Raw genomic sequence first — 19,459 nt, forward strand, 5'->3', positions numbered from 1 at the left:
AAACATAAATTGTTGACCAAGTCTGAGACTAGGAGAGGATCTAGCCGTCCCTGGGCTCCTCTTTGAGAAGGAGTCCAGAAAGCAAGGGGATCTGCTCTGAACCTCGTGACTCAATGGGAGGGCTCTCCTTCTGATACATTTCATGTTCCTTTTTCCATTTCTTTTTCTACACCTCCCTTCTCTTCTCAAACAGTGGCTTAACGACATGTTGCAAGGTTCATATTGATAAGTTCACTTGTACTTGGGCAAGGTTAGCTAGGTTGAATAAATGTTGATTGTTGTTTGAACTCCCCTGGTGTCGTTTCACCTTAATTCTGACAAAGGAAATCCACGAACCTGAGTCGCTCCAACTTTGGGACGCAACAATACTAAAGTCAGGTTTCCAAAGCAGAATCTGAATGTGGTCCTGTGATGGCTTAATGTGAGCTTCTAGAGAGTTCACACTTGGGTTTGCTTATGTCTCAGTTTAGTGATGCTCTGCTGGAATGAGTTGGATTGGGTTGCTGATCCAGCTGAAAACTTGATGCTTTTCTGGGGAGGTGGGCAGGGGTAGTCTTCAGTTTCTCGAAGCTGTAATCTGCTGCTTCTGTGGCTGCAGTAAAGGTGGCAGGGTGGCACAAGTGTGGGTAAGGAAGCCTGAGCTCTTCAGCTGCCTGCCCCTGCTCAGAGTGCTGTGCCTGGGCAGGTGGGGACAGCTTGGGGGGGCCTTCCCTGTCCCAGCTTAGTTGAATCTAGCTGGAAATTCCAGCTGTGAATTTTGAACAGTCCTTATCTTCTTAAGTAATCTCAATGTAAGGATAAAATAGGCAAAACAATTTATTGTGTAGTTAGGCTGCATGCTTCTTCAGAAATAGGTTTCCTGAATATCTACATGTATCTGTTATCTTTTTGTATTGGAAACTAATTAGAAATAAACTGAAACTAGATTTTTGTACCAGTTAGGGACAGGGTTTTGTTCTGAGTTTGTGCAAAGTGTTTGGAAAGAAATAAGGCTCTGACTCTTGTAGTTGAGTAGTCAGACTGATGCTGAAATTTGATTGTGTATACATACACATATATAACGTATACCTATACGTGCCATTATATATGCTTTATATATGTATGTGTGTTTCTGTGTAGATGTATGCATGTGCTCACATACATATAAAAACTACAGTGAATTAATACCATTGTGATCATCTTGTGTGACTAATACCTGCCAGCCAGGATGAAAATAGGTTCATCTTGAAGTTCCCTGAAAAGGTTTGATGATTTTGTGATGTAGCTCTTGGAATGAAAGCTTAAACTCCAAGTCAAACCAACCATCCCTATTTCAAGTAGAGGAAGAGGAAATTAGAAGGGCAAAAGCTCAGCTAGAACTCAATCTGGCCACTATTGTAAGGGACAACAAAAAATATTTTTACAAATACGTTAACAATAAAAAGAAAGCCAAGGAGAACATCTGTCCTTTAATGGATACAGAAGGGAACGTTGCCACCGAAGATGAGGAAAAGGCTGAGGTAATTAATGCCTTCTTTGCCTCAGTCTTTAATAGAGAGACCAGTTATCCTCAGGGTACTCTGTCCCCTGAGCTGGAAGGCAGGACGAAGAGCAGAATATACCCCCCCATAATCCAGGAGGAAATAGTTAGTGACCTACTACGCTGTCTGGACACTCACAAATCTATGGGACCAGACGGGATCCATCCAAGAGTACTGAGGGAGCTGGCGGATGTGCTTGCCAAGCCACTCTCCATCATCTATCAGCAATCCTGGTCAACAGGGGAGATCCCAGAGGACTAGAGGCTTGCCAATGTGACACCCATTTACAAGAAGGGTCGGAGGGAGGATCCGGGGAACTACAGGCCTGTCAGCTTGACCTCAGTACTGGGGAAGATTATGGAACGGTTCGTCTTGAGTGCGCTCACATGGCATGTGCAGGGCAAACAGGGGATCAGGCCCAGTCAGCATGGGTTTACGAAAGGCAGGTCCTGCTTGACCAACCTGATCTCCTTCTACGACCAGGTGACCCACCTAGCAGATGAGGGAAAGGCTGTGGATGTTGTCTACCTGGACTTCAGCAAGGCCTTTGACACTGTCTCTCACAGCATACTCCTTGAGAAGCTGGCGTCTCATGGCTTAGACAAGTGTGCTCTTTGCTGGGTGAAAAACTGGCTGGACGGACGAGCCCAGAGGGTTGTGGTGAATGGAGTTAAATCCAGTTGGCGGCAGGTCACAAGTGGTGTTCCCCAGGGCTCAGTATTGGGGCCAGTTCTCTTTAATATCTTTATCAATGATCTGGATGAGGGGATCAAGTGCACCCTCAGCAAGTTTGCGGATGACACCAAGTTGGGAGGGAGGGTTGATCTGCTCGAGGGTAGGAAGGCTCTACAGAGGGATCTGGACAGGCTGGATCGATGGGCTGAGGCCAGTTGTATGAGGTTCAACAAGGCCAAGTGCCGGGTCCTGCACTTGGGTCACAGCAACCCCATGCAGCGCTACAGGCTTGGGGAAGAGTGGCTGGAAAACTGCCTGGCAGAAAAGGACCTGGGGGTGCTGGTTGACAGCTGGCTGAATATGAGCCAGCAGTGTGCCCAGGTGGCCAAGAAGGCCAACAGCATCCTGGCCTGCGTCAGAAATGTTGTGGCCAGCAGGAGCAGGGAAGGGATCGTTCCCCTGTACTCGGCACTGGTGAGGCCGCACCTTGAGTCCTGTGTTCAGTTTTGGGCACCTCACTACAGGAAAGTCATTGAGGTGCTGGAGCGTGTCCAGAGAAGGGCAACCAAGTTGGTGAGGGGCCTGGAGCACAGGTCTTATGAGGAGCGGCTGAGGGAGCTGGGGTTGTTTAGCCTGGAGAAAAGGAGGCTGAGGGGAGACCTTATCGCTCCCTACAACTACCTGAAAGGAGGTTGCAGTGAGGTGGGTGCTGGTCTCTTCTATCAAGTAACAAGTGATAGGACGAGAGGAAATGGCCTCAGGTTGCAACAGGGGAGGTTTAGGTTGGATATTAGGAAAAATTTCTTTACTGAAAGTGTTGTCAGGTATTGGAACAGGCTGCCCAGGGAAGTGGTTGAGTCGCCATCCCTGGAGGTATTAAAAAAGCGTGTAGACGAGGCACTCCAGAACATGGTTTAGTGGGCATGGTTGATGGTTGGACTCGATGATCTTGAAGGTCTTTTCCAACCTAAATGATTCTACGTTTCTATGATTCTAAGTACTTACAGAAATACAACCATCCTACTGTGAGGTATCCATGACCTACTCCCTCTTCAAAGGGAACAGTCTTCACCAAAAGAAAGATTTTGTGTGAGCTTTCATCTCAGAGCAGGAAGGTTCCTGAAACACATCCTACCTTCTGATGTAGGGAGAAGTTTTCCCTACATGTAGGGAGGGATTTCCACCAGAGGTACTGGTTTGTCAGTAAGAATGAGGCACATTTAAATCCTTTCTGTCATATGCCATGATAGCCCACCTGCAGTGGAGGAGCCAAACTGCCAAGGGGACAAAGAGGAAGCTTACAAATATTTAAATACTTTGTGGCCTGTGTCCTCTTCTTTCAAGACCTGAAGTTTGTGCCTCTCCCAGGTAGTGTGATGATAATGTTCAGGAATAGGACATGCCTATATGCTCAAGTGCAAATGCACACTTGTAGCAGACAGGCAGAGGTTTGGGCATGGCCAGTCATGCAGCACCTGCCCTTGCTCAGGGAGACTGGTTGCAGAACCCATGGAGGAAGGCAGTAGGGTGGGATCCTTGAGCCAGACAAGCACTGAAACATTTTGAGCACTTAATTATATATTTTTTTAATGTTCCATTGAATATATAGCACCTTCTATCTTCTCTGCTTTCAAAAAATGCATGCTAACTTGATGTAACTTAATGAGTTCCTGTTCTAGGTGAACAATATAATTTCTCAATGTTTCAGACACCTTTTAATATTTTCCAGGAAGGGATTGCTGAGCTGTCCAGTTCTGTTCTGTGACTTGCTACAGTCTTTTGTAATAATATCAGATGGACTGATTGTTGTTAGAGTGATCCCTACAGGTTTTTAACTACATCCTTCATTATTTTGCCTCCTGGTAGTAAATAGAATAGAGTAAGGAAAATAAATTGGAATGTAAGAGGACATTGATGAGATAAGCTATCACTTAATGACCAGGCTAAGAACTACCACAGAGGAACCTGGAGGAGTAGCATTGGCTTTCTAGTGGGCAGAGTTGTTATTTATCAAAATGATTGCTGAGGCTTTTACTTCTTTAGACAGTTGCTCTGAGCCACTTAGCAACTTTTGGGTCATGTCCAAGTGGCAGGTAACTGCAGCTTCTTTTTGCATCTTGGAAGCTGCCTTGGTGAATGAAGCAGAGCTGCATTAAAATTGTGTGTATGTGCCAAGGGGCTGGTGGATGATGGTATGCCTTGGCTACAGCTTTAATGTAGACACAGGTATTGCTCACAATATTTTTTTTTTTCCTTGCTCACGTACTGACAATGTGACCAAATAAAGTAATGCTGCAGTGCCTGGTGGGTTAGAACAGAGCCATTGTATTAGGGTGACCTACTGCAATTTAAAAATGAAATTGTCGATCTTCCCTTTCCATCTGTGCTTTCTTCCTGCCCTTTTCTCTGTCCATCATTTAATCCCATTTGGGCCATGTGTCTTTTCATATGTAGATGTTTTATGACTGGCTCATTGCTTTGGTTGTCCCAGACTTGCTGCAATAAAGAGACTTATCGGCTCTGTATTTTAGGAGGTGACAGAGTGGAGTAGGAGACAAATCTATAGGGTCAGAAGTGGCATGGAAAGGATACATTGGGATTGACTGTTCATTTTTACTCAGTGTAAGAAGTAAGGGACCAGAAATGAAACTGGCAAGTGACAAATTCCAAATGAAGGGAGATGGTTGTCTTTGCACAGTCTGAATTTACAGTGGGAAGCTCTGCCACAGAGTATCAAAAGTTTGCGTGGGCTCTGCGGCTCGCTTGGGGAGGGAGGGGCAGCTCTTTGGGGACTGCTGCGTGCAAAGATGCCTTTTTTGGTCTAGAAGGTCCCTAAGGCGCAGCTTTTTAAAAGTTGGGAGAATATTTTTATCTCCACGGACCTTTAGCAGTAGGCTAGAATTTTGGAGACCTGAATTTTACCACTGACCCTGACTCGTGTATCCTGATTTTACTGTGGGCAAAAAGTGTGAGAGTGATACCTTCAGCACTGTATCATCCATACCTTCTACAGCTGTGGTGATACTGGTGGAGGGCAGCTGAGAGGAGGCACTGTGTGTGAGAGGTGGGGGGGACTGGAGTACATCTCCTCTTCTGTTCCCTTCTCCCTCTGCTTCATCTGCGCCTGGAAAGTTACAGAGTGACTAAACTCTTTTATTTTTAGACATTACAAAGAAAGAAGGCATTAGGCAGCTGGCTGCAAAAATATTTGTTTGTGACCTTTCTCTACGTTTGTGGAGTTCTTGTTGCTATTCTGGAGAGCATGCAGTTCCTCCCCACTTCAGTGTTTGGTCTTACAGAGTTTTAGGAGAAACCAAAATGCTTATAACTTTATGCATGCATATATTAAAAATAAAATAAAATAAATTGCTTCCATGTTTGGAAAATATGGCTACTTCTGTTTGTAAGCTGCTGGCCTTGTTTGCATCTCATTTTCTTAGTAACTTACTAACTGGACAAGCAACTGGAGCACTGCTGGTAGGGGCTGCACTGGGGTATTCCCTTATCGGTGGCTGAACATCCTCTGCTCCAGTCAGTCCTGTTATGAACTGACCTACAACTTGAGAGAGACTCCTACTAACCTTTCCACTTGTGAGAAAAAGGATTAAATAGGTTTTAATCAGTGAGGCAAAACAGTTTAGCAGCATGTGTGAACAGTGGCTGGAATTGGGGCTGTGATCAGCAGGGTCTGGCCTGCAGTTTGTGATGGGAGCTAGCAAGTGTGCAAAGGTAGCTCGAGCCAAACAGATGTTACTGGTCATGTTTTTTGTTATCACAAAAAATCTCAGGAAAAAGGGGATCTTTTTAACTTTGCGCAATGGGGAGATTGTAAATTAGACGTGTATGTTCAGTCAAAACAAAAAAGGCAGGACCATATAAATGTGAGAAATCCAGCTGCAAAAAAGAAACAGTTTTACAGTAATTGAATGGTATGGGTCAGTCATATCACTTGTGTTCCTTAAGAGTAGCTCTGTAGGATAAAGCATTTCATAATAGTGCTGTTGAGTGATGAGGATAAGTTATTTACTTAAAATGGTGTGCATTAGCACTGCACTAACCGGTAAGCCTGCAAGCTGAAATACAACTACCGAATCCCTTTTTTAATACAGCTACCTTTCACAGACTGTTGAGTAAAGTGAAACTTTCTATTATGTGAAAGTACTCCTGGACGGATGGACGGAAGCCCTTTGGTCCCTTATTGCCCCCAAGCAGATTACTGTGACCAAATTTTCTTCTCTAAAGCTGGTCTGTATAAAACCATTTGTCACTTACGTAGCATCCAAAATATGAAAAAACACTTGATGCTGAATTTATAGGGCACTTTTTTTCACAGCTGAAAAATTACTAAAATCTTTTTGAAGGTGAAGCATTGCTCTTGCAAGCAGAGATAGTTTTATACAGCTAATGTGTGTACATGTCAGTACTCCTATTGCATCAAGTGTTACAGTTGTAGTGCTATTCTTTAGCCTGCCTTTTATACCCATCTTTGATATTAAAGAATGTTTTCTGTCAAAAGGCAGAAAAATGCATGGGTGTGGTGCTGTAGCATTACAGGGGCTGTGGTGGTACTTGAGTACACGTGACTGGTATTCCAGAGGGGTATCTAGCTGATGGAGCAAGCCCGATAGAGCCCATGTGTAGCGATGCATTGGCTTCTGCCACCACTGGCTTCTAGGACTCTGCCGATGCTATATCCTAGCAAATACCTGCACTCAATAAAGTATTGGATTGCACTTCCTTATTTTAGATGAGCAGTTTCTCGTTCCACACCATTAGTTTCACCAGCCCTCAGTGGCACTGCAGGCTGCTTCCAGCCATGGTCCCTGAGGTCCAAGTATTGTAATAGATGCATTTTCTACTGTCAGTTTGATGAGTACTTTGATTTTTATTATGAGGGAAGAGCAATGCCCTTTGTTAGGAAGGATTTCAAATAGCTTCCCAGCTCTGTGTTTAAGAAGTAGCAGGACATTGGTGATCGATGTGCGGGTTGGTTTGGGGTTTTTTCAGCTGGTTGTTTTGGGGTTTAGGGGTTTTTTTAAAGCCTTTTAATGAAACTTAGAATACTTTGTAGAAATCCTGAGGTCAGAAACATGTTTCCTTGTTGGAAAGGTTTCTCAGGTCAAAACATTAACAAGAAACTTTCAAAACCTTGAAAAAAAACCCCAAACCCCAAAGTACTGATTCTCCAGCAATCTTTTTTCCCCTCTAGTGAGTGTAAATGCTGTCTAATAATTTGAGCCAGAGAAAGACAAAACCTCATTAGTTCAGTAAGCTGAATTCTCCCACAAGCTGCTTAGCTGTTTTTTTCTAAACACACGTGGGTTCCACAGTATAGTGCTTAGTTTGTATAATTTGATGGGAGGTATGGGATAATGATGCTCGTGTGAAAATAATGGCTAATGCATCTCTAAAAAGAAGAGAAGGAAAAGCATCTCAGATGAAAGGCACATGTGTATGTGTGCTTTTCTGAAGTCATTTGAGGAGGGTTGGGAATAGGTCCCCCTGAAAAAGTTGGCTCTGAGCTCTCCTGTGCACTGCCCTCTGAGGCAGCGCTTGTGATGCTCAGCAGCAGAAGGCTCTTGCTGACATACTGAGTTGTGTGCTGGGCTTCTTGCTTGAACAGGCAGGTTCTTACCTTTGAAAAGGTTTCATTGCAGGAGTTGTGACCCATTTCCCAGCACACCCAACAAAGTTTAGTGAAGTTAACTTTCCTCTATAGCTACTGGATGAGGTTAACTGGGTTAAGACCCCTGCCTGTGCTTCAGACATTGCATGCTGGTGGGCATTCTGTAGCAGAAGGTGTTGGGAAACATAAAGCCAAAATCAGTGCTGGGATAGGTATACTGAAGATAAGACTCTTGTCTTATCTACTGAATTTGTCCTAGGACTATTAAGATTTTTCTGCTTTTTTAAATTAGTGATACAAGTAACTTCTGAATTAAGTAGGTCAGTCGTACAAAAATAATAAAACAAATTCAGCAATTGTTTTTGTATGTCATGGCAGTAAATCTGTTGAGCATCTGCTCAGAAACAAGCCTCTTCTGCTTTCACTCATCCTTGTAGTTAGAGCAAATTTAGATTGTTTCTGTTTAAAACCAGCAAGCAATGTTCAACAAGTCAGACAATTGTAATCATAAATTCCTGGAACAATCTGTGTTTAGAGACCATAAAGTAGATAAGCTGGGAAAATTTGTTCTCCATCAGTCTTCCAAAAAGGGACCCAGACTCTTCAAAACAGATTTGGGCACCTCTTTAGCACAGAGGGGAATTTTTGCTGGTTGTAACTACCCTCCCTGGTATTTGTAAATACATTGATAGGAAACGGGAAGATTTGATGGACATAATTTGGAGCTCACAGGTGGCTGGTATTAGCAACATGAGCAGTCTTTTATGCAAGCACCACTTGAACTATGCCTGCATCCAAGTGAGAGTTTTTACCAGGTTCACAGCGATGCTGTATGTATGTAATCAGAGTATACCACTTAGCTCAAACTAGAGTTCGTTATACTTGGAGATGACTCAGAGATGCTCTGCACACTTCATGTTGACTGTAGTTTTCTCAAATTTCTCCATGTAGATGCATGCTCAGCATGCTCAGGAAGGGGAGATTCAAACTCTCATTGTGCACTGGCAAGTAATTGACTCAAATGTCTTTGTGGACATGAAAGGCTAAAGCAAAAATGCCTATTCTCGGTGTTCATGGGGACTTTGTAGCCAGGGTTCTGCCTGATGGCTTCATGAAATTTTTGATGTCAGCACAGATCATGTAGGAGCAGTCTCCAGGGTGATTTTATGAAGATGCTTTGTGTCAGACTGAGGTACCTTCCCAGAAGATGGATTGTTGGTCAGGGGATGGATGGGCTCCTTAAGTTTTGGGCTCTAATAAGAGACCATTAGTCTTGCCTGTTGGTCCACAATATGACCTACTTTTGATAAAAATGAAAGACAAAAGGGAATGATTCAAGCTGTGGTGAACAAACATTTAAAAAAATAAAAGTGAAATATGCCCTAGCTTAGTTTTTCTCTCTTGCACTGATGAAAGCCACCAAGTGAGTGGGCTTCCATATTGAAGTTGGCCACGAAATCAAGTTAAGTGAAGGAAAAAGCTTTCTGTGCTTGAAACACATAAAGGAAAAAGGGTTTTCTAATTTGTGGGAAGATTTTCCAGAGCCTGTTAGCCATTAAAATGCGTTACACCTAGATAGAAAAAGTCATTGCTTTAACAAGACTCAGGAGGAACAAGAAGGTTGATGCAAAACTAAGAAATGACAGTAATGGGGCAGAAACTGAAACAAATTCAATTTTTGCTTGCAATCTTTGGGAGAGGTTTCAAGGTCAAGGAGCAGAGAGGTCACTTGTCTCAGTGCACATAGTTTGAAAGTTTTAAATGAAAAATTTAACAAATTTCAGAAACCTTCCTGATGTACAATAACATTTAAAACATATTGCATGTGAATGGCAGGACAGCTTATTAAATCTGATGGGGGAAGTCCATAAATAATAAAAAAATAATCTAAGCTTATTTTGTTGGCAGTTATTCCTGGGTTCGGGGCCTAGTAAGACTTCTTGCAGCTCCATCCCTTGTGATGGTGACTTATTTTAGATATGCCACTTTTAAATGCGGAAGTGTAAACCACCCTTTTTCATCTACATCAAAAAACTTTGTCTTGATTGGGGTTCTCTTGAATGGATAATCTTGTCCTTATCCTTTTGTAAAAATAATTGGACATGAGTTCAATAGCCTTTATTGCAGACTATATTAAGACAGTATAATAAAATCAAGGATCAGATAGTAAGTTGTTATCCTCCCGCAGTGGGGGGAATCTATAGCAGACTTTTTTGTTATTCAGTCTATTGCTTCCCCATTCCTGGGCCCCTTTCTTATCAGCTTGTGGGGGGAGAGAGTTGTTGAGATCGGTTTTGGTTGTTTTTTTGTTTTGGTTTCTGCCCCGCCCCCCTTTCTTTTGCATTTTTTACCTCAGTAAAAATGGAGAAAGGTTTATGGTTTTCAATTTCTGGATTCTTGCTGTCTTGTTCTAGAGAGGATTTTGGTGAAATGAAGCAAGTTTCTAAATAAAGCAGAAACATTTGACAAATAGGCATTGCAAAGTAGTACAATTTTATCACTTCAAAGGGCATGGGAAGGAAACCAAACCTGCTTTGAACTGGTTAACATGTATCACTTGCTAGCTAACATTGTCAATTATTTTAAGACTGATATTTCTTAAATTGAAAGTTAAGAACGAACCGTTGAGTATTTTCTTTATATCTCCTCATACTTTTTTTTTAAAAAAAAGCATATTTAATTACATGAATCAAATATTCATTAGCCCTGTTAGCTTAATGGTTTGTTTTGGGGTTTGTGGTGTTTTGGCTTTTGGTTTTGGTTTTTTTTTTTTTTGTGGCCCTGTTTGGAAAGCCTTAATTCTTGCAGATCTTTTAGGCTGTTTAAAAAACCTGTAATCCCTCTTTACCTGTTGTGGGCTCTGTGGTGGTTTGAGCGTCTTCAAAGCTGCTGAGAAACTGTCAAACGTGGTTTTGCTAAAGGGTAGCCACTGTGGTCAGCTCAGAAATGGCAGATAACCTGCTGGTATGGAAACACTACGTTCACGTGGTATAGCAAGGCCCTACAGGCATATTTCCAGTGTCCCAGATGACTACAGAGTTGCTATATATTAGTTTCTGACAAAATTCAGGGCAAAGATACATGTTGCAAATAGGGCTGTTTGATTTGTAGTAAAATCCAGAGAATCACAAATAAAGAAGATCTTTTTACTTTTTTTCCTCCTCCCTCGTGATACTTTGAAAAAAAAAAATATTTATTCAATGCAGACTTTGCTAGTGCTAATGTACATCAGCCTCCGAGGATTATGAGGGTCAATGCTAACATTTCTAGTTAATTCTGGGATTAAAACGATGTAATTTGTCAAGACGAAAAGCAGTAAACTAAAAAGGTTACATGGTAATTAATTAGTAAGGTTCAAATAGCCAGTGAAGGAAAACAGAAAGAGCTCTGTGAGCCAGTGGGGGCATTTTCCTTACTCTTTTATTAGAGGTTATTTTATCAGTGATACTGCAGTTATATTTCCAGTTGATGTGTCCAGGATGATTTGTGCTCATGACAGATGTGATCTGTTTGTATTTCTAAAGAGAAACTTTTACAGGGTGTGGAGTGCCCAGGAAGTAGAGCCAGCATATTTTTAAGCTGTAATTTTCTGAGTGTGAGGAATTATATGTCTAGTGTGGAGTGGTGGCAATGGCTTCTGAAGAGGCTGTGGGTTTGGGGTTTCATCTCCCCCCGGGGTTGATGGCCAGGTGGGATCCTCATCTCCCTCTAAGGAGCACTGTGCCCACTGCGATCACTGCAAAGAGCAAGTGGTGGCCAACTGGCATTTATCTTCTTCCATCAGGGCAAAGTTAATTTTTAGGGGGTTTTTTTGGCTTTGTTTTTTGGGGGGGGGGGTTGTTTGGTTTTTTACTTCTCCTTTTTCTACTTACTCATCTGTTGTAATAGTGGCTGTCTTTGTCTAGTTGGCATTTGTTAAAGGGCAAGTGGGAAACCCACATGGTACTTGTTCTTGATCAAATTTACATACTTCTGGTGAAATGGTGGGGTTTTTTTATGCTCTAGGAGAGGTGAGAGATCATTTTGCAAAGGGTTTCTTGACCCCTTGCTAGAGAAAAACTGATTTCTGAGTTTGGGGTGGAGTATAAGGCCTTGCTGTCACTGTTGTAAATAATCAATTTGAGAAAAACAGGCAGGATCCAAAATGCAAACCAGCGCCTGCCTTTAGGGGTACAGGACACTCGGAAATGCTTGTCTTCTTCAGGCAGATGGTGCAGTATTTATGGGCCTGCAAAGGCTGAGTGCTTTCAACTCCGATGCTCTGCAGACATTACCTGAACTAGCTGGCTGTGGGCTTTTTGGGTTGGTTTTGTTTTTAAATGTGGCTTTAGTCTGTGAATGAGGAAGCTGCCTTTAAAAAGGTTCTTGAATTCTGAGTTTAATTCCCTTGTTTATGTTGGTCTTTCACTTTTAGTTCCAGAATAGATGGGGCTGCATTGGGCAAAAAATGCTTGTCCTTTAATTTCTGTGTAATTGAATACCAGCTTTCAAGTCAGCTGTACTGGAATCCATTGAAAAAGAGTTATTAGTGTGGCATTTGTTCAGATTTACGTGTTTTAAAGAGAAAAGCTGGCAATATATTCAATTCTGCTCTTCTTACTCTTTCACAATAGTTCTTCACTCTTAATTGCAGTACCTTATGTGATAAATAGTCCCATGGGCTTCAGTCAGACTGCTTAGGGAATTGAATACCACAGTGTTAGCAGAAATGGAAAAAATGAATAGTGCTTTTAAGAAGTGCAACATTTGGCAAAATGCTCATAGTTTGTATATGTATCAAACATTAATTGTTTTGTTTACTTATGGATCTATTTAAATTATTATGGAAAACTGTTGGTGAGAATTATGTTAACGATGCTTTTTATGGTACCTGGTGTGGCATTTGGGATCCTATTGATTAAATTCTATTTTTAAATTCTATCTTAACCTTGAAAAGCAATTTTTATACTACAAAGTATAGCTTGAATTTGTTAAGGTTTTTTATGAAAAGTAAAAAATATCACTTAAATTTTACCAGTTCCACCAAAGGTAATCACATGGACATGGCTCCCGCACACTTGAATTGGTGGTCAGACCTGCTCAGTATTGAAGACATGTAAAATGTTTCTGTTAAAAATGCTTTCTTTCCCTTGAGTGTCCTAATAGGAATTAACAATCCCTTGAGGGGATTTTTTTAAAGCTTTTTTTTCAAAAGTGGAGAAAGACCACAAGAGCATATCAGGAGAGAGACCTTTGTGGTTTTTTTGAAGCTTTCCATGTCCCTTCCTCCCTGACATAGCTGGCCAAGATCATCCTGTGTCTTGCAGCAGTGTACCCTGCACACATACTTACTGTGCTTTGCTGTCCTTGTGGACCCTTGTTCTGGTCACGTGCCCATTCCTCCGGTGCATGTGAAAAACATAAGCAGCAAAGGAAGAAAAATTTATGGTCCTGTTTAGAAAGTAGCAGATTGAAGCAGAAAATGTGTTTCATTTTAGGTCACGGGTATAACATCAATATTACAATTCTCTTCTTTTTTTAAAATCTACACAAATGCTGTATCTGTGCTTTGTCCTGGATTTATCTAGGCTGTTCATTAGCAAGATATGTCATTTTAGGAATAGCATTTAAGCAAACCCAGCTGGTTTGCTTAGATTTAAATGAAGATCAGCTCAGCATGATGCTTGTTGGAATTGCTCCTTGTGGAATTTTTCTAACTGGGGCTTTTTAATCTGCTTTTGACTTTACCGAATTAATTTTTTTTTCTTTTAAATAAGAATGTTTAGGGACCTGCCTTTCTGTTGGAGTTATATCATGGCTATCTCATTACTTCACTCAGCAGGAGAAAAGCAGAACAGAAGTTGAAAGATGTATGTGTGTAAAACAAAACAAAACAAAAAAAACCCAAACAAAAAAAAACCAACAAAAAACCCCAAACCAACACCTCCCTCCCCCCAAAAAACCCCACACAACCACCAAAAACCCAACCAAACAAAACCCCACACCCTCCAAACTGACAAACAAAAAAACCCAAATCAAGTCTTACTTCAGAGGAGACTGACTTTGCCAGTGCCCAGAAAATCCATCTGAAGCAATTTTTATTTTTGTGCTTATTTAGTGAGTTTCTTGCTCTTGCTGTTGATGGTGAAGGCTGAGCTTGGGTTCCTCTCTGAATGCATGAAGCTGATGAAGAAGTTGTCTTTCATTTATTTGCTTTTATTCTACCTACAGCACTCCTCTGCCCTGTCTCTACTTGTGTTTCCTTGTAGGGCTTTGTAAAATTAGCTTGAACATTGCTTGACATCCCCTTTACTGTCTTACCTAGGCTTGACTCTATTGCTTTCTCTTCAGGAAACTGTTTGAATAGCAAAGACTGGAATTTTTGGGGGGGGGGGGGTCAGCTTTTTAGTACAAACCATGGACATGGATGCTAAGATTCTCAGCCCCTCTGTTACATGGCTAGAAGTGTTTTACAACTCCTTAAAATTATAAAAGTAAATTTCTGAAATCAAACTCTATGAGCATTTTGTTAGCTTCTTCAGCTACCTTTTTGGCTATCAGCTAACAGCAATGGCCAGCACTGGTTTAGTTACGTCAATGTTGGACTAGAGAATACAATTATTTCTTCTTCTTTTGTCACCTTATACTTTAAGTAATGTACAAGTCTCCAGTGTAGCTAGATTACACTGTATTTACATACAACATATACAGAGCTTATATGCTTCTGTTTCATGAGTGGAAAACTGCTTTCTTCTCGAGCTCAGCAGTGAAACTGGTATCATCCAAGCTGTTAACCCTAAAGCGGGGAATTTACAGTGCTACAGTGCCATTGATTTGGTTGATGCTGTGGAGCTAGCAGCATGGTTGCAATCTGCAGCCGATCCAGATTGCAACCAAACTTTTTACAGAGTCTAATAAGGTGATGGAGTCTTTTTTCCCTGTTATACAAGGATCAAATAGTGAGTTTGCTGACACACTGCATGTGTCTTTGGATATATGACTTCTCACCCCTCTCACAAATAGTCACCAAAATGATTTCAGGCTATTAGAATTGAATTTCATATGGGAATGGTATCAATGTGTCAAGAATTTTTCCTTGGAAAAACAAGGAAAACAAGGTGGGTTTTCATCACCCATCTTTCTTTACCAAATGCTATTGCTGTAAGCACTGTAACATTGCTTAGGACTTAATTCTCTTTAGTCAGCTGTGTGGTCTTAAACATAGCAGAAACAGCAGTTGTAGCTCAAAACAGTGTTTAAAATGGGGGTTGCTTGTGGATAAGAATTCCATGATTCTTAAGAGCTTGTGGTCATTCAACTGGATAAACGTGGAACTACTTCTTAACTATGGAGTATGTTGTTTTGGTCCCTGCTGGCAAATGAAGTCTTAGGAAACGGAAGTCTTCACTTAAAGTGAAATTGAGAGTTACATAGCTCAAAGATGGCAGAAGTTCATACTCTTCATATATGAATGTGATTCCTATACAGACTTTGTAGCTTTCATGGGGTTCCAGAGTTGGACTCATAGTTACAAATAATTTAGCTTTCAGTGAGTGGAATGGTGGTCTTTGAATGTATGTAATGTAAGCTATGTAATTAATCTCTAAAATGTATCTGAGACACCCAGTTTATAAACTGCATGAACTTATGGATTGGTGTTTGGATCTGTAACAGCTTCGTATTTTAGCAGAAGAGTTTGAAGGAAGAGCAAAGTCTTTGAGGCATGGCTCAACACCATTTAAACTTTATGGTTTAGAAAATTGTATTGACTGGGCAGCTTAAGTGCTTGCTGCCTTTAATGACTTTGTTTGAATATCCACTGTGCAAAAGGAGTCCTGAGGCAGTAACTGATTTATGAAAAAGGCTCTGTTTGGAGGAGAATATTATGTGCTCCTCATCTCTGCAAGCTGCCCTGCTTTCATTAGTTGGTGCTTCTCTAGGAGGCATTCCTCTTGTGCTTTTGTTCTATCCTTTTTTTTTCACAACATGAAGGAAAATCCTTTGTTTCATGTGCTCCATGGAGTTCCTTTCATCCTTCAAAGTGATGTTACTTATTTTGCGATGTAATTGCCTGTATGAGCTTGCATTTGAGCTGTAAGGCTAAGTATTGTTTTTGTTGGCAGGGTTATAATGTTTGTGCATTTACCACATGTCATTGATTAATAACAGTAATGAAGTAAATAACTGAAGGATTTAACTTGTTTTCTTTTTTCATTCTTCTGTTTCTCACAGGTTCATTGCTAAACCTTGTGCCTTAGGCCTTAAAGTCCAAGCCAACGGACCACAGAAAGCTCAACCTAATGCTATCCTGGAAAAAGTTTTCACAGCTATTACAAAGGTAGAGTATTTTAAAAAAATATTTACCTTATAAAGTGGGATATGGCACTATAAACTATGTTTGAACAAAACAAAGCTAACTGCTAAACGCAGTGCTACATTTTTACAGCTAAAATCAGAACATGCAAATGTCAAGGTTGTCATTGGCATGCCAGCTTGTGCAGTTGTGGATCCCTTCGTGACGTCTCCTGTAAGCTTTTAATCAAAAAAAATTGTTACAGAAACACTTTGTAGGTGCCATATGGCCACCTACTTCTTTTTGCTTCTTGTCTTTTAGAAATTTCCACAAAATCATCAGGTTTTTTGAAAAAAGAGCAAATTGTGAGCCAGTAAGATTGGCCTTACTGTGTTTTCCATGAAACTTCAAAGCTACTCCTTCTAGGGGAACTGCCTAAACACAGGACGCTGGTGGCTTGCTGGTGTCCCAGCTGTTTACATTGTGATGAATGTCCTTCAATGTCCACAGCTAGAAAAGTGGGGGGAACTGACTGAATAATGTTTTAGAGCTTACAGATTTTTTTTTTTTTTTGTACAATACAAGTTTTTCCCCTACCACTTATGTCTCTGTCTCTACAGCTCTCACTGTATGACATCTCAACTAAACCCCTATGTCCTCCTGTCCGTGCTTTTGAAGCACTCTGAGCTTTCCTGTAGCAGTGAGCAGGTGTCCTTTAGCATCTCCTGAAGACCTCAGTGGTCAGCTGCTTTGTAGCAGAAAGGCCTGTGGAGGCCTGAAGGACAAAGTCACTGTGCTGCAGGAACTTCTCAGTCCCACCTCGGCTCCAGGCTGCAGCTAGGCATGCCACAGCAAAGGCATCAGCCTAAACTTCAGAGTGTATTAGGGTCATAGAGGGCAAAATTGGGTTCAGTGTCAGGGACAGCACCATATGCCGTGGATCTGTCTTGCTTGTGTGTCCTACCGTCTCCCAAGATCACCATGGCACTTGGTGTGGTTTTTGTCCTGTTTTCAGGGAGGGAATCACACATACCTTGTTTCTAAAAGCTGCAGCACATGTGCTCTTGCCCAGACTCAGCTGGAGGAAGAATGGGATGATTTTTTTTTTTTTTTTTTTTTTAAATTTTACCTTGCAGTATCTGCTAGTCCAACACAGGGCCTGAGGGTGTGAAGTAATCTAACTAGTGCCTGTGAGCCATGGTATGAGCTGGCACACACCGCTGCCAGCACCCAGTACATGGAGACAAGTGGGAAGAGCTCCAAAGGAAAGTATCTACTTTCCTGCAAGAGTTTGGTAGGGCTTCTAGTAGCTGCTCTCAGAGAAACTGTCTGATTTAGCTAGCCGTCTTTTTTGAGTTATGTGCAGCAGTTCTCTCTGGTCAAACTCCCATGAGCTGCATCAGTCATTTGATTTCTCTAAAGTGACAGAGAATGGCTTTTCTTAACCTTCCATTGAAAAACTAGTGGCTACTTTGGTTGACTAAAAAAACTTTTTTTTATTTTTTTTTGAGATGGATGGCAAATACTTCCCTTGTCTCATCCTTTCCTATCCCTTTCCTTCATGTCTTTTCCTAGAGGCTGATAGATGAAATTTCAGCCTGATAGAAGCTTTGCTGTTTTACCTCTTGCAACATTTAAAAAAGTCTTTATCGTGGCAGCTCTTGCATCTCATTCAATGTATGTAAGTGGCTTGCAGAAATAAAGCTAAAGCTCCAGAAAACAAATTGTCCAAAAGCTTTTTCTGTTTCTTTAAAAAAGAATGGGATCAGGAGAAATATATAAATAGTCCTCATGCAGTACTGTACAGGTAGATTTGCTGCATGATTAGAAACATGGCCTGTACTCCTCTTCTCCGTATAGTAGTCAAATTGAGGACAGACTCATTTTGCTTTTGCCTTACCTCTGCACCATCTTGCAGCTGCTCTAATGAAATGAGAGTTCCACATTTGCTGCTTTGGAGAATAATTGTGTGTAGCTAATTTTACAGAAAAAAATTCTCTCTCCCTGTGGTCAAGGTGATTTTCCTTTAGAAGTTGTCACTTTGTTTAATGACCTCATTTTTTAACATTAATATGCACAAACATGGGATATATCTTCTTTCCATGTCAGTCAAATAGTCTCCACTACTGCAACAGTTGATAGGACAAAGATCCTGATACAGGAGGGTGGAACAGGCATAGCATGTGGCTGGCAGGGGGTGTTTGTAAGCCCCACTGCTCGAGAAATGCGTGGCATTTTATCTCTATTTATCATCACTTTCAAGTTTCAAGCAAGTTTTCATCCAATTTTCCCCTTTAACTTTCTTATTAGTAATAACCTGCATGCAATATTACAGCATATGTCCTTCTAGATTAATAATAGTTACTGTAAACGTATTTTGATGTGGATCTGCCAGCAGAGATTTCTGTGAAAGTGATTTTATTTCTATGTATCCATGTGTTTGACAGGCAGCCTCTAAGACATCAAGAGGCAATTACGGTGGTTGTAAATTTAAAGTGGACTTACTGCAGTTGGGCAAAGAAACAATTTTTATCCTTCTCTGTTCTGTAGCATCCAGATGAGAAGAGGCTGGAGGGCCTCTCCAAGCAGCTGGACTGGGATGTACGCAGCATTCAACGCTGGTTTCGACAAAGACGCAACCAGGAAAAGCCCAGCACTCTTACAAAGTTCTGTGAGAGCATGTAAGGATGCGTGTTCTCTTTAGTCTTGTTGAGCCTGTGTCCTCATGAGTTTTCCCCTTTGTTCTTCATGTGTATTTTTGTAGACAGGTAGAAAATTATTCAAATTGATAGAATGTAACTTCTTGAATGAGAAAAACAATTTCCTTTCTCCTGGAGTCAGATTGTACTTTTTGTGTGCTTTCAGAAATCAGGTGGTTGTGATTCTTACTGTCAGGGTGCCAGCCTGACCCTTTCAGACAAATTGCCTGGTGTTAGGGTGGGAAGCTGTCTTAACAGCACAACCTTTAGCTATACAACCTGACAGAGATCTGAGATGGAGGAGTAAAGATAAAAGCCAGTTGGGTTGTTAAACCCTTTCTTTGTTTTTTCTCATCCCAGGCTTGTCCCCTTTACTAGCCCATTTCCCTGGGTGCACTGAACTCTGAGAAGCTAAAGGTTCCTACACTTTGTTTAGGAAGTTATTTTTCACCTGCCAGGGTTTACTTTTAAGGAATCTTTCCCAGCACTCAGCTGCTTTTCAAACTGGTTATCTATATAAAGGTCATTTTCTAATTGGACTCCATTGTTTTTAGTATCTGAGTTACATTTCCATGCCAGCTGGATGTAACATATTAATACTTAATCTGCATTGAAAGAGCATGGAAAATTAAATCTACTTAATATTTACATGTTTTTCTTAAAGGAA

At 41.2% G+C, this 19,459-nt stretch overlaps 1 protein-coding gene across 2 annotated transcripts in view; it reads left to right on the forward strand.

Moving 5' to 3' along the window:
• Window positions 1–19,459, forward strand: part of CERS6 (ceramide synthase 6) — a 134,880-nt gene that overhangs the window by 27,548 nt on the left and 87,873 nt on the right. For both annotated transcript variants that reach the window (XM_069781316.1, XM_069781314.1), the window contains exons 2-3: window positions 16,033–16,138; window positions 18,644–18,774. In XM_069781316.1, the coding sequence (XP_069637417.1) occupies window positions 16,033–16,138; window positions 18,644–18,774 (237 nt within the window). The remainder of the gene's footprint in view (window positions 1–16,032; window positions 16,139–18,643; window positions 18,775–19,459) is intronic.

This window comes from Haliaeetus albicilla, chromosome 4 (genome assembly GCF_947461875.1).
Source record: "Haliaeetus albicilla chromosome 4, bHalAlb1.1, whole genome shotgun sequence".
Taxonomy (NCBI): domain Eukaryota; kingdom Metazoa; phylum Chordata; class Aves; order Accipitriformes; family Accipitridae; genus Haliaeetus; species Haliaeetus albicilla.